General features: G+C 36.6%; 1 protein-coding gene across 4 annotated transcripts in view; it reads left to right on the top strand.

The window, feature by feature from the left end:
- The window catches only part of GRIA2 (glutamate ionotropic receptor AMPA type subunit 2), an 88,075-nt gene that overhangs the window by 51,440 nt on the left and 11,764 nt on the right, over nucleotides 1-24,871 (top strand). For all 4 annotated transcript variants that reach the window (XR_012580426.1, XM_005486327.4, XM_005486331.4 and 1 more), the window contains exons 6-12: nucleotides 427-588; nucleotides 14,365-14,532; nucleotides 14,801-14,905; nucleotides 15,590-15,700; nucleotides 16,814-17,020; nucleotides 17,515-17,885; nucleotides 21,851-22,049. Coding sequence is in view for 3 of the 4 variants with exons in the window: in XM_005486327.4 (XP_005486384.1) it covers nucleotides 427-588; nucleotides 14,365-14,532; nucleotides 14,801-14,905; nucleotides 15,590-15,700; nucleotides 16,814-17,020; nucleotides 17,515-17,885; nucleotides 21,851-22,049 (1,323 nt within the window). In the remaining variant the exon portion in view is untranslated. The remainder of the gene's footprint in view (nucleotides 1-426; nucleotides 589-14,364; nucleotides 14,533-14,800; nucleotides 14,906-15,589; nucleotides 15,701-16,813; nucleotides 17,021-17,514; nucleotides 17,886-21,850; nucleotides 22,050-24,871) is intronic.

Raw genomic sequence — 24,871 nt, forward strand, 5'->3', positions numbered from 1 at the left:
GGGTTGAGGCAGTAGAGATGGCAAGTCCTTCCACATGCTTTGGAGTTCCTAAAAGAGAGGATACAGCTGTGGCTGTAAGTATTCCTGCCTAAAACCTGCTTGCCTGTTACTCATGTCTCGTGTTCCTTTTCTCACCTAACTGGTCCAGTTAAAATTAACAGGATGTTTAGGATGGCAAGGACAGGTCTGTCCACTCAGCCCTGGCTCAGCATAGAAGTGTTTGTCTAGTGGGCAGCAAGAAGCATTGCTGTTTGGTGGAGCTGATGACTTAATCCTGGCAGCCCAGGGTTTAAGTTGGATCCAGTTTGAGGGAAATGTTGGCTTACTGTTCTGCAGTAGAGGTCATATGGTAACTTTTGCTTTTTATACACTATTGAGAGAACTGCCAAAACTATTAAAATAACAGACAATTTTTTCTGTGCTCAGGGATTTACTGATGGAGATTTGTCGAAAATTCAGTTTGGAGGAGCTAATGTCTCAGGATTTCAGATAGTTGACTATGATGATCCCGTGGTGTCGAAATTTATACAACGTTGGTCAACACTGGAGGAAAAGGAATATCCTGGTGCACACACTAGTACAATCAAGGTAGGTCTTATGTTTGTTTTAACTGCACTAGAAGTACAGGAAGTGAAGGGTTTGGAATAGAATAGCAAGGGACAGAGAAAGCCCTTGAAAAGCCACAGTCCCAGCATAATTTTATATTTTTTAGGAGTACTTTTAACATTCTTTGTCATAGGACTGAATGAGCAAAGATGCTACACTCTTAAAAATGTTCAAGATAATTTTTTTCTTGTGTCACTGTAAATCTGTGCCTGACAGCTTGTAAGGTAATTGGTTTAGATATCATGATAGATTAACTAGATCTACTGACTTTTTTTGGTTTTTCTCTTTCTCTGTTTTGAAATGTTTCTCTTTTTCTGTATTTTGAAATGCTTAAAGACAAATATTAATCATTTCTGGGGAGCACAGATTTAGCACTTTTTTGATGTAACATAATAAGACAAAGAAATGGTTAGACAGTTCCTTTGAGACAGATGCCCAAGTCCTACAAAGACTCACAAAATTCAATGCTATGCCTGACATGCAGAATCATGGTCTGATTTCAGGCCTGCATGACACACAGTGTAACACTGGGCAGGTGGTTTAGCTTTTTTACCTCAGTTTTACTTCTGGATGAGACTAGGATAATAGTAGCTTCTCACTTTCTCTAACTATCAATTAGTGGCTGCAGGATATTAAAAAGAATAATTCAATTTTTATGTTAGATAATTTCTGTTTTAAGTAATACAATCAGAGATTTTAATAAGAACACAGTATTAAATAGCTCTAAAAGACAAAAAATAAGTTGCAAATGTTCTAGCCATATCTTTTTTTGTGCTATAATTTGAATATGAAGCATGTTCTTAATTTATAATGAAATTAATAAAAAGTTCAGCATGGAAGGAAGAACCATTTTTTTTCAAGGGCCTGATAGAAAACCTTAATTTTAATAAAAAAAAATATAGACTCCTTTTTTATGAGGCCAAGTTTGGTGGTAACTTAGTCAAAGTGATTTTTTTCTGTGGTTATTTTTGTAGTTTAAAGTCTTTATAACAGAGGTAGTGAATTTCTTACTTGATGTTTGGAAAAGTAAACTGGAATCTGTGTCAGGTCTTTACGTACATTTGTATTACAGATGTGGAGTGTATGTAATCTGTATTGCTCTCATTTAGGAGAAAGGGAAGGGATGTGGCTGTGGAGAATTAACAGAATCCTTTTGTCTCTCTGATTCTTGAGTGCCCAAATCTGCCTACATATTCATGTTGCAGAATCATAGTCTGGAAATAATAATAGGGAAATACATAAAGTACATGACTGCAGTGAAGAACTCAAACTGAAACCTGCAAGATGCAGTTTTTATCAAAGATGGAAAAATAAATGGGTGAGACACAGTAGTAAGGTCTCTGATGTTATTTACACGGGGGGAAATTGCATGTGTGTTAGATAGCATGAAGTGGTGGCAATGTTGTATTAAAGCACTAAAATCTCTAGCTCTGTCACAGGAATTATCTTTATTTCTTCCATGATAAGTCCTTTCAATTCTAGAAGAAATTGAAAGGGTTGAAGGAGAGTATTTGCAATATCTTCTGCTTTTGAGGTTTATTTTATTATGGATAGGAAAAGTAAAGTATCTTGAATTTCATTAATTTAAAACACATTTTAAATTAGTGTGACAGGCTGACCTCTCTTACTTTTTATATTGTTTGCTCAAGATTTATTTAGGACTGCACTGATACTCACTCAAGAAATTGAAATCTATGTTAGATTATCAGATAATTTATAAATGCTAGAAGTATTGATGGTGAGGAAAGTGTGGATGTATATTGCAATGTTTGGTGGCATTGATTGTGCCAGTAACTGTATTTCTTTGTGTAGCTTTCCATCTCTTGCCCTTATACACATCTTAGTTGTCATTTTTGCTTGCCATTACAGGTAGGGTTAGAGATATGTCACATTTAATTCCCACTTTAGAGGGAGCTAGAGGCAGAGCAGAATCATAGAAATCATGGAAACAGGGCAGGAAAGGCCTTTGAGCAGTCAGTCACCCTTCTGTCCTCCTTGCCTGAAGGCAGAATCAGATAAACCTGTGCAGTTCCTCTGAGTAGTGATTTCCCAGCTTCTCCAGGCATCTATCTCAGCACTTAAATGATCTTGGGTTTGGCTTTTGTCTAACCTTAATCAGCCTTGATATCACCTAATCCATTACTCCTTTATATGTTTCTAATGGCTGTGAGAGTCTTCTGCTTTTTCATTGTCCTCCTGTATTTGAAAATGGCTGCAACCCTTCCTGCCTTTCATTCCTCCCTGCAAAACCAAATAATTTCTTTTCTTTTGAATTTTCTGCTCTCAGAAAAGATCCTGTTTGTTATTTTGCTCTGGAGCTTTCTATTTGGTACCTCTTTGAAATGCCAGACTGGCCACTGCAACACATCTGAGTGCTATGCTGAGGAAATGGAAATAATGGCTTCATGTGTCTCAGAGACAGTACTCATTTCAGGGGGCTCTTTTGTATTAGTTTCTTTTACTTTTTTTTTTCCCTCTCCTCACCACCATGACACTAGTGAGATGTATTTCTCATGGGATAGATGCTAACAGCCAAATCTTTTTCTGCATTCCTTTCTTGTGCTGCTGCAAATTTAGATGGGCTCATACCATATCTGTCCACTTCATCATTACTTTCAAGTACAGGCTTTTTTCATCAACTCGCGCTGAGTTACATTTCTTACCTGTCCTTTGTGAGCATTTCATTCCTTTTTATATTTTTATTCTAGCTGTGTTGCCCTCTGCTTCTGTATAAACATCTAGATTACTGAGCAGGTTAGTGCACTGGTCTCCCACTTGTCCCTTAAGTGGTCTTACAAATAAATTTTTTCCCCTTTTGATTTTGAGGTAGTTGTCCAAATGGCCAGTGTTGATAATTGAACTTTGGCTCCCAGTCCCATGGAATCTAGGAAACTCTTGCTGCAGATTCTGTATGAAGCAGATAGGAAGGCTGACAAGAGCCCTGCATCATCAGTATAGAAATGGGAGGTGGTTACATGCACCTAACAGGTAATATTATCTCTGGGATTGCAAGTGTTCTGTCATTGCAGACAAAAACATTGCAACTCTGTTGTATTATCTTCCTTTTGTAATCCAAAAGTAAGTGTACATTCATTTCCCATTAGAAAATGCAAGTCAATGGACTATGACTGAGCTGATAAGACGCACCACAGCATCCAAGTACAGTCCTGAAAATAGAGAAAGGCACCCTTTCTAAGAAAATGTGTATTTCAAAGGAACATGCTCTTCGAGAAAGAAGAGCATTGCTAAAAGCCTCTTCCACAGATGCCCAGAAGAGTATCTGTATCAAATTGCTTTAAAAATGTATCTTTTCAATTTATAAAATATTAATTATTAAAAATTGCTATCTTAGGACGTAGATGAGAAAGGACACTGATCTCATTTGTTGCTGCACTGTACCTGTACTGATAAAAGCACAAGTTTTATAGATTAAGCAGGATGCTTAAAACAAGTGCTCTGCAGACTTTTTTACAGAATATTTTTATATCTGTCAAAATTAACGCTGATACATTGTTTACTTCAGATTAAATTTAAAACATTTCTGTTGTAACCAAGGGTGTTACCAGTCTCTGTATGCAGTTCTAGAAGAGCTACTGTGTAGATCTTGAAACAGAGTTGAGCACCCTCACTAATTTTTAGTCAAGTAGCAAAACGAAAGACATGTTTAATTTTATAAAGCCTGAATAATAACAAGTTGAAATTTTCTTTTGATCCAGTATTGTGTATTTACAAATTGGCTGGGCTTTCTGAGCCTAATGTTGTTCCAGGCTGTTACATTCAAGGCAAACTTCTTTATCTTGTGGAAGGACCCTGAAGGACAACACATCCGTTCACATCCAGCTGCTCCAGTTTGCTGGATCAGCCCATTCTGTCTCTTTGGTCCATTTGCTGAAATAAGTTCAATCTCTTATCTCTTGAAGGCTAGTGAGACATAAGTTGTATTGCCTTTGTGTGGCAGGGTTTTAGTAGAAGAGGACCACAGGAGTGGCCTTTGTGAGTAGCTTCTGGAAGCTTCCCCCATGTGCAGTGAAGCCAATACCAGCTGGCTCCAAGACTGACCCTCTGGCTCCCCAAGACTGAGCTCATCAGGGAAGGTGGTGGTGCCTCTGATAACACATTCAAGAAGAGGACAAAGCTGCTGCACAACAGCAGCCAGAGGGACTAGTGACAATATATGAGAGAAACAGCCCTGCAGACAGTGCAGAAGGAAGGACAGGGAGTGGACCAGGTGTCAGAGATTAAATTTCCCTGCAGAGGAAGAGTGTGAGGAGACCACCCTGTGAGGAGGAAGTAATGGTAGAGATGGGTGCTGAACAGACTGCAACCCCCTTCCACAGCCCCCTGTGCCACTGTGGGAACAGAGTATAAAGAATTTGTGAGTGAAGTTGAGCCCAGGGAGAAGGGAGAAGTGAGTTGAGATGTTTGGTGATTTGTTTTTTATTTTCTCATTATCCTGCTTTGGTTTTATTGGTAATTAATTTTTTTCAGAGTTGAGTCAGTTCTTCCTGTTATGGTCATTGCTGAGTGATCTCTCCCTGCCATTATCCCAACCCGTGAGCCTTTCATTTTATTTTCTCTTCCCAGTCCCTCTGAGGAAGGGAGTGACAGAACAGCTTTGGTGGCACCTGGTGTCCAGCCAGAGCCAACCCCCCTTAGAGCTAAGCACTAGGCTTCAAGTAGGTGTGTCCTGTGAGGGACAGCAAAGATCTCTGAGCTTGTCTCCTTTGGAGAAGAGGAGGCTGAGGAGTGACCCCAATGCTCTCTACAGCTTTCTAAGGAGAGGGAGTGGAGAGGATGGTGCTGGGATCAACTCCTTGGTATCCAGTGACAAGGGGATGTGTGGGAATGGTTCAGAGCTGCCCCAGAGCAGGTTCAGACTTTGGAAGCATTTGGACCTTTGGAAGCATTTGTTTACATTTCTTTCATTTTTAGGGGAGTCAAACACTCATAGAGGAACAGTCCTCCATGAGTGCTGGTCAACATCCCAAGCCTTTCTGTTTGAGTGGCATTGGGACAATTCTGCTAAAACCCACTTTAGAATTGGTCAGCCCTGAATTGTTCAGGCAGTTAGACTAGATAATCATTGTAGGTCTGTCCAACTGAGACAGTCTGTTCTACAAGCCATCCTACTCTGAGATAAACTTTTGTAAGAGCAACCTGAGGCTTGAAGTGCCTGAGACAGCTTGCATATGATATATACAGAAACTATGTGCAGCATGCAGAAAAAAATTTGGGGCTGCCTGGTGTAAGACCTAATTAAGCTCAGACTTGTAGAGAATCCCATTGTGTCAGAAGGTGATAACAACCCTGGTACTCATGCAGCTATTTTGGATGGGTGAAACTGTTTCATGCTAGCACATAATGTTTCAGATTTTCTCTTTTCATAGTTGTATTTCTGGCTTCATAATCTCTTTTCCCATCCAACAAATGCATAGCTAAGAAACCAAAAACACTAGATTGTTTTTACTCCTGATTTTGTCTTCAGTAATTTCACATTTTCAGGTTTTTCTTTATAGTCAAGTCATATAGTCTTTAGGCAATTATTATGAAACCATAAGTCAGGAGTAATGATGCTTGTAACTGACAGATGCTGGTTTAACTATACTGGTGCTAATTTAGCAGAAGGATTCAATGCAGGTAACATGCAGAAGAAAAAATACAAAAATGCATAGAACACAATTATTTACCTTGCAGAAATAATTAACATTTAGATGACACACTTATTATAAGGAGCAAAGAAGAAAACAATGTGAACAAAGAAGAAAACACAGAAAACAATTATGCACACTGAAAATTCAGACGGCAGTTTGTGTAGATATAGATGACAAAGCAAAAGTGTACAGTTGATGAATTAGACATCAACTTCATTTTGGGCCTTGCCTCTTATGATTGCAGTGTGTTGGAAAATGGTTTTATAATGCAATGAATTTTAATAAGAGTTATAGGGGATATTTTGTTCCACCTGCTACAGTTTTAATAGAAAAATATGATTGGATATATCTTAATTCATGTGGATCATAACAATTTATGAATACAATTTTTCTAATAGGTAATTTTTAGTATTTATTACAAGGTTGAACAAAGAACTGATCTGGAGTATTTTTGGTTTTTTCTAAGTTTCTTGATAAATTTGTAGATTTTTGAGACTGTTCTGCCTGTTTTCAGTCCTTGCATTTTGGTTTTCTGGGCATAAAAAAGATATTCATCTAGCAGTTAATTTCACTGGGCTTTCAAATCCCAGTGTTCAGTCTTCTCTATTTGAAAAAATAAATACAAAAAATGTGAGCATAAAAAATTCCAGTGTTAAACTTCATGATTCTTTTTAATAGCTTAAGGCTGTTTTGTGTAAGTAATCACTCATTCCAGCATAGCTGGTTTGGGTTGTTGTTGTTTTTCTTTGAAGAAAAGTCAATTAAAGAATGGAACATTTAGTCACTGAAAGCAATGGGTGGTTTGAGGCAATATCTGTAGATTTGTCTCAGACATGCAAAAGGCCAATTGACCCAGATCCTTCAATCCTGAAAGTGGCTACTCTGTGCTAAAGCAGATTTCAGAAAACTACAGAGCCAAGGTCTGATGTCTCTATGAAGCTGTGCTTCTTTGAACTTGAATCCCCTTATTCTTAGTAATTATAAATTGTTCAGGATCTTCAGTCAACAAAGTGCAGTGGATTCCACCTGCCTATTTTCCCAGGAACTCTGTATTGCCTTTTCTCAGCCAGCAATTCATCTGGATATGGTGGATATAAACAGGAAAAACTACTGTTCCTTCATGATTCAAGTGTTCCTCAAGATCAGACATAACCCTGGCCTCACCAAGATCAATGTCATTTAGGACAGTAGAGCTTGATGGAGAATTGAGGATAAGAGGAGCAGAGGGAGCCATAGACAAAGATGAAAATAGTAGTAGGAGGAGGAATGATGTCATGCAAAAAAGGGGTCAGCAAAGTGAAAAGAGGCTGTTGAAATGTGAGTGAAAGACACAGAAAAGTGGTGCGGGTCAGAGCTGGAGTGGCATCTGTGACTTCAATTTCTCAGGTCAGGGGAGTAAGGGAGGAGGAGAAGCACTGGGGATACTTAAATGAATAAGAAGGGGAGACATGCAGGATTTTTTCTGGGGCAAGTCTGGTATTAAGGACCAATTAATGTTGGTAGCTGCCCGTATTACCTGGCATGGGGTGGCGGAAAAGTAAAAATGAAGTGTTTATTATTATTTGACAATAACTATGTCTTGCTGAAATCAGGAATCCGGTGAGAATGGTGTATTCAATTCTATTAGTGTTCTGCTTGGAAATTAGATTGGTGCAAACAGGAGGAAGCTTTTTATCTTGATACAACAGGTATCTTGTTGCTGATTAGGGTAGATGAGGAGTGATAATGAGCATGGGGAATTGTGGTTTAGGAATTGTTTTAGGGGTTTTTGTGTTTCTGCTTTTTTCCTATTGTTTTACATTTAAGGCTTGAACTATTACTATTAGTTTTAAATGGCATATTTTGAAAATTCGTAGAACACCACAGTATATAGGATGAGACTGCTGATTGGATTTTTTTCTCCCTCTCCCCTCCTGGAAAAAAAATAAAAAACCCAAAAACCAATCCAAACAACAAAAAAACCAACAAAACAGCAAACACCAAAAAAATGCCAAAACCCATACTCACAGTAAAAAGTCAAAGAACTCTACACATACTTCGACACTTCAAACATTCACATTAATTCTTTTAAATCCTTTTTTTGGAGTTCATCTTTTTCAGAGAATTCTTTTCCCTTTCTGTTTGTACATTTTGTTCTCATTCCTGCTTGGTCTGTTTTCACAAGTGTGACCAAAGGCTTCAGTTTTTGCTGCTGGATCCTGCTGATTTTTAATACCGTTAAGGGTGACATACTTTGTTCTGACTTAGCCTTGAAGAAAAAGCTTTTGTGTATTTATCTGGTGAAAATTAAAAAGTTGTATGTTTTTTGTTTTACAGTGAATTCAAGGTGATTTTATCATTAGTGGCATTGCTGGTTTGCATGTTTATTCTAAGTTAGAAGATTGCACAAATAATTCTAGAGCCTTACTAATTTTGCTACTATGTATATTTTCCTTAGGCACTGGCATGATTAGTATGTAGCAGCATCTTTTATAAGTGAAATGCTATGGGTTCAATTCCAAATATTTTTTTTGTTATTTCTGTAAAGCTTTTTGATTTCAAATCCAAGTAAATGGTTTCCATTTACTATAATGGAAGACCAAAGTTCTTTAAAACCTGTATTCTCAATGTAAGATTTAAAAAAGGTAGGTACCTGCACTCTTTTTCTCCTGCTGGATTAGCACCTCTGATGACTCTGGTGAGAAGATTGTTCTGTACTGGAAGCAATCATGGGGGAGGAATTACAGTTCAGGAATCTCATTCCTATTAAAGTAGTAGATAAAACAGGTAGAAAGGCCAAGCACTTTGGGCTTTATAAATCTTGTGATCTTTGCTATATTCAGTTTTTAAAAGAGTGAAAGAAGGTCACTTTCTCCTATAAATATCCTACAATGGGAGCATTAGGATAATTCCAGTGCCCCAGTCTTGTCAGTCTCTGCTGGATGTGCTGTGAGCATTCTTTGAAATAAAAGTTAGACTTCCAGGAATTTAGGGTTTGGCAAGTGCCTGTTACTGGGCTATCTGTGCTGGGTGTGCTCAGAAAGCAGCCTTTCTAAACCAAGCAGAGATAATTAAAACACAAAGCATGTCAAAAAGTCAGCAGATTTTCTGGATAGCAGTTCTGGAGCTGAACACAAGTTTTTCTGAAGTGACAGTTGCTTAAGGTGTTCCTTGCATCTCGTGCCAGTATGGCACTTCAAAGCAAAAATACCTGTTTGTTTAGGTTTTCTGTGCACACAGAGTGCTGCAGTTGTGTTTGAACAAAAGCTGTTATCAAAGTTGATGTGACTGCACAACTTTGGGAAACAAAATGTAATAAAGATAGTATATTCATTAAGATAAATAGGCCTTGGTCTCTAACCTCATCTTTTCTGAGATCAATCTAATTATTTTTTTTAAACGATCAGGTAATTTTACATTTTATTAATCTCTCTTCCCCTTTTAGTCAGGACCAGGGTTGTTATTAAAAAATTTGCAATTATTATTTCCAAATATCTTGTGTATGTATGCAATTATTCTCAGCTAGAAGCAAGTCAGTTGCTTGCGTATTTTCACAAGAGCATCATCCTAACAAAGAGGAAGAGCCCTGCACTGTCTTCTCTGGGCTCCCTGACCTCTATCTCAACATTGCAGTATTGAAATATGGCCATAGGTAATGAAGATGTTCAGGTGCTCAAAGCCCATTTGCAGTTTGAATGGCAGCCAGCTCAGCACACTGCTGTGTACAGCCCCCCATTCATGCTAATGCACAAAACAGGTGAGAACAAAGCCTGCTTATGGGCACAGTCAAAGGCCATCTTCACTTCCAGTTACATTTATGTGTACAAGATTTGACAATGTCTCTTGTTTCTATTGGAAGTAGCTCTTTGCTATTCCATGTCCTGTCAGGATGCTATGAAAGGTGCCACAAGCTCCAGAAGGAAAGAGCTATTTCCAATCAGTTACGTAATTTTCTATTAGGTCTCTTATCTGTCAGACCACCTTCAAGTATTTTCCAAAGTGTGTATAATACTGTCTGTTTTAAAATAGCTCCCAGTTACATTAAAGACCTTTAAGAAGTAGGTATCTGATGTTGCATCAGTTTGACTACACTGGAAGTGCAGGAGACAGCTGCCCAGTTCCTTCACAGTTCTTAACAAGTAACTTTGGACCTCATTTCTTTTTTGCTTGTGTCCGCATATGTATGTACCTATGTTTTATATGTAATTTATAAATATGTAGTAATATTTATAGTAGTCTTTCTGCTTTTGTTGTATATACTAGCATTCTAGTAGAGAAGTACTTTGTTGAGGGAAAAATGCAGAAAATTGAGATGAGAGATTTTATTATAGTTTAGAGTTTATTTTGTATATTTGCTGATATAGAAATTGTTTAAACATGAAAGTGGTGAAAGTGTGTTTAGACTCATTGATTCTACCCTTCTGCTCTTGCAACCAAGAACATTTCCTATGTTTCCTCTCTCAGAATTTTACTGCTCTCCAAAGGAATATATTTGTATTAGATTTTAGGGCTCCTTTCTCTTATCCTCTGTTAGTGATGCAGTGCCCCTTCTCCTGCTGTTCCAGCAGCACCCCCATACATGGTGAGAGCCTCCATCTGTGCCTGTTGCAGACTGGTTTCTGCCTTTGTGAGCGCTGCTGCAGCTGGATCTGCCATTCTGCCTGAGCTCTCCCTAGTGTCTTGTACAGCAGCACTGCATTCTTTGATGCAGCTGGTAGAGTCCTGCCAAAATTCTCCCATTACTTTGTCCTTCTCTCTGTTGTGTTGGATTAGGGATGAATGGCTAGTTCACAGTCTGTCTGAGTGGTTTTAGTTTGTTACTAGTAAGTCTACAGTGTAAGCATCTGCATCCAAGGTGATCGCCCTGCATTCCTCCCTCATCTCAGAAGTCACCGGAGATGAAATGAGTGAAATCTAAACCGCAATTAATTTCATCTTCAGAGAAGGTGTTTAACTGGTCAAATGAATCACACCCTAGAATGCTTTTTCTCTTCTCTGACTCTTAAAAAAAATTAAAAAATCCAAAACTCAAGTTAATCTGTCTCTAATCTGTCAAGGATAGATTTAGACATTGCAGATATCCAAACCAAGAAGAAAAGAATTTGACTTCTTGTGATTCACAGTATTTTCCTTTTTTCTTTTTTCCCTTTTTTTTTTTACATTTATGTCTTCACAATTTTATCTCTTTTCCACTGCTTAAGTATACTGTCTTAATTATTTTAAATGTCTGATTGTATCTCTCACTCATGAGCACGTGGACAGGCACTGAGTGAAATGCAGATCTAACTTGCCTTTCTTATAATATCTTACAACTTTGAAATATACATATACCAGAATCTTGTTATATCCTGGGGTAGTGTTCTGCCATTTCAGTTTCAGAAGATTCAGTTACTGATATGTACAAAATAGAATCCTGGCCCCTTTTAGCTAAGGGTTTCCAGTATCTCCTGAGTTACTGGAAAACATCTGAATTTACAAAGGGCAACATCTTGCCAGTTTTTCTTGGACAGCACATGCAATAACTTCTGCTTAGTCTGGGATAACTTTGTTTTGTCTTTACTTTTCAAATTCATCTCTGCAAGTGCAGCTTACATATTTTACTACAGTCTATAGAGCATTTAAGTTGAAGATAGAAAGTTCAGTTAGAAATTTAAGTTGAAGAAAATTACATGGATGTTGTGTTTTCTCTGCTTGGCAATTAAGGCATCTACTTAGGGAAAATTATTTTCATTTCACATTCATGCAATCTATGTTTAATAGCAAATGGCATAAAATCTTTAGGCAATTTATCTTATCAGCTTATTATTCTAAAATTGTGAGATGCAGGATTTTTTTGCATATTTTTGCCATGTTTTAATTAATTTAATTTGATTCTGTAAGAACTCTAGTATAGCACCTATTTCATTTTGTAGTAAAGTTGCTGATCTTATCATATAGAGTTGAAAGGAACTGAAATTACATTGGGAGATTTACACTGCCATAAAATTGTCAGATGTAAGACCCCATCCCACTTCCACAGAATAAAGTTCCAAATAGTTCTCCTATTTATTTTAATAATGAAGATCAGAATGCAGATGAATCTCCAGGAAAACAAAGTGAATCAAGGCAGGGATAATGCATCCTTCAACTTCCAACCGTTTTATTTATTATTCAGACACACACACACCTCTGCATGAGCAGGTTATTGGTCTGTCATTTCTTGTTTATGGTAATGAGTTCACTTTGGTTTAGTTTGTCAACTTTACATCAATTTATGAAGCTGTAGATAGTGTTAATGAGCCCCATGAAGGTTATTAGGAGCTGAAAGTGTATGCACAATAAAGCAGTAAGGAATGATTCGTGGCCTGCTAGCTTTCATGGCATCTCCAACAGTGCTTTTAAAATATTTTGAGATCCTTAGATTAAAGCTGTCTTAATCTAAATTATATATGTGATGACATGTATGCACACACAGGTACTGATTGATAGGCAAAGCTCTGCATAATCCTCATGTATGATTGAGCTATGAATATTCAGGTCAGTAATTAAATACTATAGAAATAATATTGTTGAGATAATACATTAAGTACATCTCAGTGATCCAATCAATCATAGAATAACTGAATTAGATAGCATTACACCATCTCAGTTCCAAACTCTTATTTTCTCTGCTACCCAAAGTATGTTTTGATGCTTGATGACAATGCTGTGTCCAAAGTTTCTCAGAGCACTAGTGTGGCCCAATATGTTTCTGTACTGCAAAGAGCAATGTTTAAAGTACTGCTGGGCCGGGTCCCTTTTTCTCCTCATCTCCAAATTCATGCACACCACTTAAGCACTGCTGCTCCAGTAGGAGGAAGTCGTAGTGACTCCAGCCAGTCTTTCACATCATTCTTCTGCTGTTCTGATCCCTTTAAATATTTCTGTACAAGTCACTGAGAAAACTTTATTGAGAAGATTGATGCCGATCACTGAGCGCACTGACCTTTAAAAAAGAGTTCTACTTTCCTTTTTTTTCCTTTTCTAAGGTCTGACAGTTGCACACAAAAATTAATCTCAATTCGGGAGCTTGCTTTCGTTACAATTACAAGAGCCTTCTGCATGACTTGAGCTAACTAATTAAAATTCTCATTAAAGTCTGAGCCATTGAAGCAAAGAGCTAATACATCATTTCTCTCCACTTTACAATTTATATATTTTCAGCATCTAATAGCTTTCACAGGGATCATTCCATTCATTCATATGCCTCTAAGTGGTTATATTCTGGCCCATATTTCCAAAAATGGCTCTTTATATTTGGCATAACTGTGTGTTCCAGACTCAAAAAGCCCATCCAACAAAGTCCTCAGTGTATGTGCACATGTGATTTCAGTTCAGTTAGTTAGTTGAGATGTAAAATTGTCCAGTCACTGAAGATAAATGCTTTTGACCATTTAGCCCCAGTTTCTGATGCATGTGATGACAGGATTCCTCTCTGATGTCTCACAAGTTGTAAAGCTCCTTATATTATGTCAGTTTAGGAACATGGGGCTCTTCCTCACCTATATTGCTCTTTGAGGGCCACCACTTCTTCCAGGCATCTCTGCCTCAAAACTGCAGTGTTGACAAGGTATTGCATATATGAAAGTAGCTACCCCTGAGATTTTATATTTAATGGGAAAAAGTTAAATGCATCTATATACAAATACATGCTCTTTGGGTTTGTGTTTATATGTCTGGGAGGTGATGAAATCTCAAGATCTGTGAATAAATGCTTCTCCATGAAGAGTGTAATCAGAGGAACAACTTTTTATTTTTACAGACTAGCTCAGGTTAAACACTGAAAATTATTTTTTTTTTCCCTTTCACCTGCACGGACTTCCAGCCATATCTGCACACAGGACTATTACACAGCTGTAAGTGAGAAAAAATGTAACTCACACTGAAAACATCTGTAAATCTTTAGCTTGGGTCTATTGGCACTGTCCCTTACCATTCTGATGAACACTGGATGAATTTTCACAGATACCCCTCAGAGGGTAACTAAGGAAAAAATTGATTTCAAGTATATCTTACTATCCTTTCTGGTGTTTAATGGATCACCAAGTGGATTGGAAGGTATACTGAAGCTGAAGATGGTTTTTAATTAAATATTTTCACTTCTTTTCAGTATACCTCTGCTCTGACCTATGATGCTGTTCAAGTGATGACAGAAGCTTTCCGGAATTTGCGTAAACAAAGGATTGAGATCTCCAGAAGAGGAAATGCTGGAGATTGTCTTGCAAATCCAGCTGTACCATGGGGTCATGGTGTAGAAATAGAAAGGGCATTGAAACAGGTAGCTTCCCTGGAGTGGGTGCTGGGATGAGTGCATGTGTGAAATGCTTGAAAATATCTTCTAGTCTCCTAAACTGTCTAAATCTTGCTGGGAATAATGTGGATGTGAAGTCCTCAGGAACTGGGCTAAGATAATTTATTGCATATGAAAATGACTCCTACATTATTGTTTTTGAAATTTCAATAATCATTTGTGGAAATAAAAAAATCCATTTTCTGAAAAGAAACAAGCTTAATTCTTCTACCACTTGCATCTTCATCTGTTATAGGTTCAGGTGGAAGGGCTAACAGGAAATATCAAGTTTGATCAGAATGGAAAGAGAATCAATTTTACAATAAACGTCATGGAGCTCAAAAGTACTGGTCCTCGGAAGGTAATTTGAATTGTCTTATAGTGTCTTTAAAGCAATGGGTTAAGGTAGGTACTGAAACATTAATTAAAGCACGAGTTGTGATAATAATTATTCATAGGTGTATTCTACAGTGGTCTGGCAGAATGAAGTAAACAAATATAATATTCCTTTCTAACATATATGAATTATTATTTCTGGTAAGTACTATGTAAGAGTGTTGTTCTTTCAGTTTTGTGGATGAAACTTTTTTCTTTCTGATCTGAATTGCTAAATTTGAGCCAGCATTTGGAAAAATATGCTTCTGAATGACAAAAGCTGGATACAGCTTTTAGTGATGTTCTTATAAATGTGTTTGTGTTTCTGCTCCAATTTCAAATCTCTCAGGGAAAAACAGTTTGTCATGTTTTGCCAATCTAGAGTATTTAAATTTTACAATGTATGATGTTTAAACTAAAACCTGTTAATATGTGAATAAGAATGATGTACCTGTTCTAGAAAAAGTAATGTAAACAAATGTCATTAGTTCAATCTTTTTAGTGTTTGTTGTAGCCTGTCACTACATAAATAGAAATTCTTACAGTGATAAATCCATAGCTGAAATAGCTCTCTGGGAGCACAAATCTGGGGCACGGTAATAACATGCTTTACCTTTTCCAGAAAAGTTCATATTCACTAGTGTCTGTGCATCCTATACACTCTCTTTAGATTGGATATTGGAGTGAAGTGGACAAAATGGTTGTGAATCCTCTTGATGGCCCTCTTGGAAATGAATCTTCAGGACTAGAGAATAAGACTATTATTGTCACCACTATTTTGGTAATTAACCTCCTATTTTGTCAGAAGACAGTCTGTCCAACAATGATTTGTTTCTCAACATTCTGTTAGTTTAAATGTGCTGTCTTTTTATTATTTGAGCTTGTGAGCTGTTACCTATTGTGAAACATAATAAAATCTAGAAATTAGGGAAATGTATGGGATTCAGCACGCGGTTTTGATTTGTAGAGGATGAATGGTTTTTAAATGAACATCCTAGAAAGTTATGCTTTTTAAAACTGAAAATGGAAATGAAATACCTGCTTTCAAAGGAGAGGAACTTTCTTAGAGGCAGAGAATTTAGAGAATAGATTTTGACAAACAGCAAATAGACCGGTTCTTGTGCTTCAGGATTGTAGCTGCTATGGATTGGTAAAGTGTAAAATTAAACATTAAATATTGTATTCTGGTTGTTTAGAAAATTAAATTATAAATTATTAGAAAAGAACATTTTTCTGTAAATTACACAGCTTGTTTATCAGTTTGATCAGCCCATAGGTTAGCATAGGAATTTCTCTGGATGCAAGAACAGTCATGTAGCAACTAAACAAAGAGAAAATGCATTAATCCAACTTATGACTCATCACCAGTTTTGCTGATGATAGAACTTTAGTGCATAGTTATAGCTATCTTACCTATTGTTTGTATCACAATTTAATAAAAATATAGCCTTGAGAGCCTCAAGCGTTTTCTCAGAGAGAGATATGGTTGTGAAATAGAAAATAATTTTCTTGTACAAGACAGCAACAAAAACAACTAAATAATTTGCCTTCTTCCATCCAAACGGTATGAGAGAAAGAAACTGATTTTGGAATTTACTCTTTCTTCTCTGAATGCGTAACTCCTGTTAACATTCATGGTCATTATTAACATACTTCTGGGAATCACTGTGCCTGTAAGTACTGCCATTTGTGTATGATTCTGGAGAATGCAGCTTTTAAATGTGTTAAAGACATGTGCCATTCATAATTAACAACTAACTTATACATGGCATGTATGATTCAGATGGTATTGGCTCTCTTTTTTCACATGTAAAAGGGAACATACCAATCCGTGAAGTGTACAACAGATGCACCTGTCTCTGTCAAGTAGCTAAGGCAAGTTCTTTCTGTGCAGGAGTCCCCATATGTCATGATGAAGAAAAATCACGAAATGCTTGAAGGAAATGATCGATATGAGGGCTATTGTGTGGACTTAGCTACAGAAATTGCTAAGCACTGTGGATTCAAATATAAGCTCACAATTGTTGGGGATGGCAAGTATGGGGCAAGGGATGCAGACACGAAAATCTGGAATGGGATGGTTGGAGAACTTGTTTATGGGGTAAGAAAATTTTCTGTAATAAAGCTATTAAAGATGACTAATGGAAGGAGTGGGATTTGCTTTCATTTTCTCTGTAGAGTGTAGGAAAGTTGCCTACTTAATTTTTCAGTAATTAATAACTTTTATTGGCATGAAAAAATTTGAAAATAAAACATTAAATTAAATTTCAGATGCAAATAAAGTTGGGGGAATGTGGATGCATATTTCATCCTTCTCACCAGGTGAAAAGCAAAGTACCTTGCTAAACTTTTAAATGGCATATGCCGTTAAAAGGGCGGATGTAAAAACAAAAGCTTGGAATGCACCCACCATATGGCTCTGTGTATTTCAGTACAAGTTCAACTAAAAATTTCTGAAATTCTCCACAGGATGTTCTCAGTGAAACAAATGTCTCTGCTGTCCTATTTTCTATTCGTGAAATGCTATTGAAACTGAACCATTTTTCGCTCTGTTCATTGCATTAGCTATTATTTGCTTTTTTTCTTCCTTTACAGAAAGCCGATATTGCAATCGCTCCATTAACTATAACATTGGTGAGAGAAGAGGTGATTGACTTCTCAAAGCCCTTTATGAGCCTGGGGATATCAATAATGATCAAGAAGCCTCAGAAGTCCAAGCCAGGAGTGTTTTCATTTCTTGATCCGTTAGCATATGAAATCTGGATGTGCATTGTTTTTGCCTACATTGGGGTCAGTGTAGTTTTATTCCTGGTCAGCAGATTTAGCCCATACGAGTGGCACACTGAGGAATTTGAAGATGGAAGAGAAACGCAAACTAATGAATCAACTAATGAATTTGGGATATTTAATAGTCTCTGGTTTTCCCTGGGTGCCTTTATGCAGCAAGGATGCGATATTTCGCCAAGGTTGGTTACTCACTCATTTCAACTTTGTGCATTTTTGGTCTCAGCCATCTCAGCCAGAAGAGGTTCGTGGTGCATATATTTTCATTCTTGGAGAGAAATTAATTGCAATGATTTTTCCTTCCCTAAAGTCACAGAAGTCCTTGAAGTGAAAGAACTTGTCTGTGACTTAGGGTCTGGATGTAGCTGATCGACTTTGCCTTAATGTCGATCATAAATCTGCCAAGTGAAGTTATATACACCATGCAGAGACTCTAAAATGCATAAGGTTCACATCATTCCATGCCTTCTTGGAGGGGTACCGTGTTTTTGCTGCATATTCCCATTTTACAGTTGACAGTGCATATGGTTCACCACAACTGTAATGGGAAAAAAGGATAACAAACTAGTCATGAACTACAGAGGCAGCACTTTCTCTCTAAAACTCACTGCATATCATAACATGGTTAATGACATACTCTTATTCCCCAAGAGAGCCTTGAACTGAAGTAAAAGTCCTGTGATGGCTCTAATTTCATGTAGATATTTGCAAAACACTATTTTTTTCCATGGCCTAGTTTTAGAAAAGTCACAAAGGAAATTATGAAAATGAATCTGAAGGTCCAGTTCATAAGTGCTTAATTCCTCATGGATTTTCGTCTACTTTTATTCGGGACAACTGTAAAACACTTAAGTTAATTCCTTTGCAGTTCATTAAATATTCTATTTTGCTTGTGCACAAGTCACAAGTGGTTCCAGCCTTGATTCAGCGAAATGGTGAGTAGGTAGGTAAATAGCTGCTTGCTGCTTGAAGGGAGTAGAGTAACAATTTAAATAGGGCAGCCAGGTTTAAGGAATTCAAACCAGAGGACTTAGTTAAAACTGCTTGTTATAATTACATTTCTTATAAACATCCTGGAGTAAGACAGAGAACAGGTCAATTTGTAGTGAGTCTAGTGAGTCAAAATAAATCAAACCAAGGGAGCATTTCTTAGATATGAAGTCATGCGTCCCAAAAGGCAACAGCAGGTTTTCAAGTTGTTCTACCACAGAAATAACAGCATTTATTGTGTGAGAACTTAAGCAATTCTCTGTAAAGGCTGCTGTATCACAGTGGGAGATGCCAGCCTTTATGGTGAAAGATGCAACGCATTTGGCACATAACCCAGGAGGAATTGTGTACAAGAGACAAATCAGTGAAGAGGGCAAATCGCTGCAGATCATGAGAGGTTGTGTAAATTCACTCCTGTTGGGTTTTTGTATTAATCACACACTTCGCAGTTGGAGTTGCCTGCTAAGTCACATATTAGTACAAAACTATTTTTATTGAATCAAGGCTGTAGTAGAATTATGATCTTTTTCTTGTTATTATTATTATTTTACCATCTATGTAAGCACAATGGTAGTTTTATATGGTTTGATAGGTTTTGAAAGGTACTGCAAGAATACTGATAGCAAATGGTCATCATAAAAGGTGCATGAAACTCAATTTTGGATATTCAATATTAGGTTTCAGTGAAGCATTTAACTTTTATTTCATTGAAACCATAATTTTGAGGAAGGTGGTTAGTTTGTATATTATACATTTATTATAAAAATAGAAGAGGGCTGAAAACACTTGTTTCTGGTTTTGCACCAAAACATTTCACTATGGAATTTGAACTGCCTACAGATGAATCAGATTAAATATAAAAAGGACTATCTTCAGGCATGAACAAAATACCTCTCTGAAGTTAATTTTGCATTACTGCAATCATTTCTGTAATAAAAGTGACAGCTGCTCTAAGACTTTTAGAGGAGACGAGTTACTAGGGTTCCCTGGCTCTGGAATAGAAGGTGGTGCTGAGTAAGACAGGACCACCTGGAAATGGTCTGTAGTAGCGGTCCCAATGTTGCCTCATGGGTAGTAGAGGAACAGAAGAGTAAAATAATATATTATGTGATAATTATGACTTAGAGCAAAGTTTTCCTCATCTTTTCTGAGATGTGAGTGTGCTCTCCGTTCTGCCAGATAATACCTTTCTAAGTACAAAATATGGTGCACAAATTTATATAATTTTTACTCTGAAATTTTTATTTTAGTACTTAAAAGTAGAGTAAATTAGGGTTTCTAAAGTGTAAGTTCATGCCAGCACATTTTAGAAACTTTCCCAAATATACATAAAAAAGAAACTACTCATTTAACTGTGACAGACTGCCTGGGGAAATTTTGAATAAAAGTGACACCCCAAATAATTTTACTTGTAAAATGCCATGTGGGAGCATAATTTCTGTATTGGTATTGAGCTTATTCTTTTTTCACAAAGTCAGTGGCAACTTTGCTCACAGATAATGGACGTTTGAAAATTATTGTCACTTATAGAGGGTGTCATGAATACAATACAAAGTGCCATAAAGTTGGCAGTTATTAAGTACCCATTGACAGATTTTACCTTGCAAATACACAATATAATATATTCAGTATATCTCATAACTCTATATTTTACTTGTAGAATTACTTTATATTCAAATTACCTACGTTTCAAAATAAGTATGTTATGTTTTTTCAAAGGTGACAGAAAGTATTTTTGCAGAGTACGACTCCCTTTAGAATGAGCTTGAAATAGATTTTTTTCTATGGTCCTTTGAATAAGTTATTTTGGGCCTTATCTGACTTGATTTTCATCTAGTAGAGTGAATTAGTGAGTCTGCTGTAACATGGAATAAATCTTTTAATGTCAGAATTATGACAGAGATTTTTATACAATAGCAATTAGAAAAAAAATTATTTGTCCAGAATTCATTCTATTTAATTTTGTTCCTAGCTTGGTCAATCCACTTTGCATAACTGCAATTTTTAAATGTACATATATCTACATATAGTTATATCTATATACATTTTATGTCATAATTAGTTTGTGTTCTCATTCACAGTACAGTAGGCTGGGTGAGTGATTCCTAATTTGTTTACTTAATAAATAGAGGAGACACACCAAGACAAACCTAGGCTACTGCAGTGCCCTAGTACTTGATTTTTAACTACATGCACATTTCTGCCAGATAATTAAGCATATCTCCAAAGATTATGTACTGCTTCCTATAATGCCTTGTTTGGGAACAAAGTGGTAATTAATTTCAAACTTTAAAGAACCATGAAAAAAATGCTAAGTTTGACAATAATGTTATATTGATATTTCTCTTATACTAGTTTTCAATTCTTGAAAATTACTGAGTTGAGTTGTGTGCTTTACGCTGTCTTGTATAATTTTTTGAGTTCTCTTTTCTTCTTTCTTCTTGAGCAGGAGAAGCAAAACACAGATCCATAAGAGCCCACCTGCTGCTGTTATAAACATCAGATTATTATTATTATTCTTTTTAAAAAAATATACTTTCTTCACCATTTTTCTGTATTATCACTGATTGTTTCATGTCCAGTCCTCACTTTGTTAAATGCTTGTATCTTTCAAAAGTCGTGTGCACTTCCTAGCCTATAGATATTCCCTGGGCAAGCTTTTCTTACTAATAATGCTATTTGTTTCTCAGTACAGATTGTGCACAGCAGCATAAGCCATTGTTTTGTGCAAATCAGTCTTTGTCTGAATGTCTTAGGAAAACAATCAAGGCCTTTGATTTTAAAATGCATATTGGTTTATGTGCTGATTTTTTTGATCCTCGTCATAATGTCGCACAAAATCACTTCAGAGGGAACAAAAAAGTTTGTGTTAAATATAGCACATTATGATGGAAGCAGTTTCCTTCAAGGGTTGTCAAAACTTTGAAGAACTGGATCACTAAGTTCCAGAAGTAAACTCTGGAGTCCTGATTTCAGCAGAGTCCCAGGAGATCCAGTGGAGAATGCCTTGATTTCCCATCTGGTGTGCAGAGCTGGACTCTGAGATAGCCTGAAATGCTTCCCTGTATTATGCTGCACCCTTTGCATAAAACTGATAACGTGTTCCTTTTTGGGATTTCCATTTCACTTTACAAATGCATTTCATACTTGTTACTAGGTCCCTGTCGGGGCGCATTGTTGGAGGTGTGTGGTGGTTCTTTACCCTCATCATCATCTCCTCCTACACGGCTAACTTAGCTGCCTTCCTGACTGTGGAGAGGATGGTATCCCCCATTGAAAGTGCTGAGGATCTTTCCAAGCAAACTGAAATTGCTTATGGGACATTAGATTCTGGCTCCACTAAAGAGTTTTTTAGGGTAAGAATCTCTACTTTTTAGATTTTTTTAAAATTGTTTAAGTAGGTCTTCACTCATGTAAATGTGTTTTCCCTTGATTTTATTAAAAGATTGCAATGAAAGGTTTGATTTACACAGCTCAACTCACAAATATAAGTGTTCCTGTCTATTTTTAATTGCTACATTTTATTTTTATATGCAAATATAAGGGTCTTGATATAAATATGCAAAGCAAAATTACCTAAAAAAACCACTCCACTATGCAGTGAAAAATAAGGTATTTTTGAAGAAGGAAGTTGTTGTCATTTATCTGCTTAATAGCTCCACTATATTTTAGGTACTCATACAGTGAATAAGAGTATGGTAAAGGTGTATATTCATGTCTTAATAAGAATATTCTACATGATTTTTCAAGCTTGCCAATGGGGAATGGGATATAATCCTTCTGACTGCTGTAGAATATACATGCCTGTTTTTATATGTAGAAAACAGTTCTTACTTTGCATTACATTGATGCCTTGGAAGCCTGTCAGTCCTCACCCTCTACCTCTGGGTATTGCAGTTTTAAAAATACATGAAACTTTCAGTGTGTGAGTCGTAGGCTGCCCTTGAGACATCAGCTAGCCTGGTGAAATCCATCCAGCAAATGAGTGAGAGACTAAGGCTGCTGACAAAAACACCCAGAACAGCCTCGCCTTGTCTGTGTGCTCTGTGTGTCTCTCACTCTACATAGAAAGTGCATCTGAAGTACTAAAATAGAAAGAAACTTCTGTTTTCATGGTTTTTAGTGCATGCTGTTACATTTAACAAAATATATTTTAAAATAGTTATAAATAATTCACTTACCTTTCAAGTATACACTGACATGAAAATAACATTAAACAGTTCTCACAGATATTTTTTATATGCTGTATAATTAGAGCAGTAACTGCTAGATTATGGTTTTCACTGAATCCTGTAATGCATACTTAACTGGTAATGGGCACTAATTAGGAATCATACTTGTCTTAACTGTTAAAAGTTTCTGATTCTGAAGTTAGGTTCAGTACTAATACCTGCTGCTGATTGCTTTCCTGTTGGCTAAACCAAAACTAAAATCAGGTGTACAAGCTGGTAAAAATGAGACTGTGTTTGTGCTAAGAGTGTTTAGAAGCATTTAGAAGTACACAGGTAGGTTTTTGGTTTTGTGAACCTAAACCTTTTAGAACATGGCTTTACTTGGGATTGAATGTGAATTAACAGTAGGTCACTTCTTCTGAATAGTTTATCTTTAGAGATTTTTACTAGTTTATCCTTAGAGATTTTGAATAGTTTATCTTTAGAGATTTTTTTATTTCTTTTTTAAACAAAAAATATTTGTATATGCATACATTAGTATCTAGTTGTACTCTTAGCACATATGTATGTATTTCCACTTTTATACAGCTAGTGTTCCTGGTGATTGCTTCAGAATTAAAAGCTTACTTATGTAAAAATTAGGTAGAGGCTTTGTGAGGGGATATTCTTTATCTTTGGTTAAGTTATTTTTGTCTCTGCACAAACAAAACTCTAATGATATCTGGAAATTTCTACTCAGCAGTTTCTATCACAATTTGGTACATTATGTGCAAAACAACTTCTTAGCCTGGTGCATCTATATACTATTTGCTGAAAACCTCTTAGACTTGTCCAGTTACTTTTCAAGAAATAACAACTGTCAGAATTTCTTTTTAAGAGGCCTGAAACTCAAGTTCTGAGAATGTCTTCAGCAGAGCGTATCAATGTGAAAGGAATCTCTAGCACTAAGGAGACTAAAATTTCACCCAGAGTATATCTGTATTCTGACTGGGTTGAACTGGATGTGTGGTTTTTATATGACCTGAAATTAGCACTCAAATTCTTTGAATAGCTGAAAACAACTTGAGTATATTTTTAGCAGCAAGCTAAAATGATCTGGCTTCTTCTCTGTCACTGTCAGAAATTAAAAAAACATATGGGGTTTTTCAGTCAGTCTGTTTTCAGGAAGTGGTGTTATTTACAAGTTAGTTTTCTGTCAATGGAATGTGTACTGAATATTTCCTAGTAGAACCCTCATTCCTGGGGCTGCACAAAAGAAAGGGCAGTTGGATACTGGGGACGAGAAGGGTACACTGAATTATCTTTGCTACTAAAGCACGGTTTGTGATAATACATTACACAATTGAAGAAGAGATGTTTCACAGTATTTTTCAAAAAAAAACTCTCAGCAATTGCCTAGATGGTAAAAGTTAGCTGAAAAATTCTCTTCTGAATAGCTGAATATAATTGTGTGCAATGTTAATGGAAAGAGGTGAGATAAAGCCTTTTTCTACCTCCTGTGACTGCTCATCACCTATCCAGCAGACAGCAGGCATACAAGCTAGCCCATATCACTTGGGCTATCACTTTGTATCCATGAGAAAAGGATGTGCTGTCTTTGCCCTTTACCCCAATTTAGGTAGGCTCCCTGGCTTTAAAGGTGGCATGGAGCAATCAAGATATTCTTGCCTGCAGTGCATAGAGCATCAGTTGGCACTGCATCAAGAAACAGAACTGATAAAAAGGAATGAAAAAGCATTGTGCTCTGGTGTTTCTAGTGCTGCTTTAAGATGAGAGGCAGAGGCTTGGTACATCCTATATAGGAAATACCAGTACAAAGGTAATGGATTTTTAAATATTAAAAAAACAAAAAAGTGACAAATAAAATCTATTGACACAAACATCAGCAAGATACTATTACTTGTTAGTAATAATCTTATAGATAATTTTATAGCTGTAAGTATAAAGAGACAGATTTTTTTCTTTAATGGCACATCTGTCAGGTCTCTGTGTATAGCAGAACGTGT

This window comes from Zonotrichia albicollis, chromosome 5 (genome assembly GCF_047830755.1).
Source record: "Zonotrichia albicollis isolate bZonAlb1 chromosome 5, bZonAlb1.hap1, whole genome shotgun sequence".
Classification (NCBI taxonomy): domain Eukaryota; kingdom Metazoa; phylum Chordata; class Aves; order Passeriformes; family Passerellidae; genus Zonotrichia; species Zonotrichia albicollis.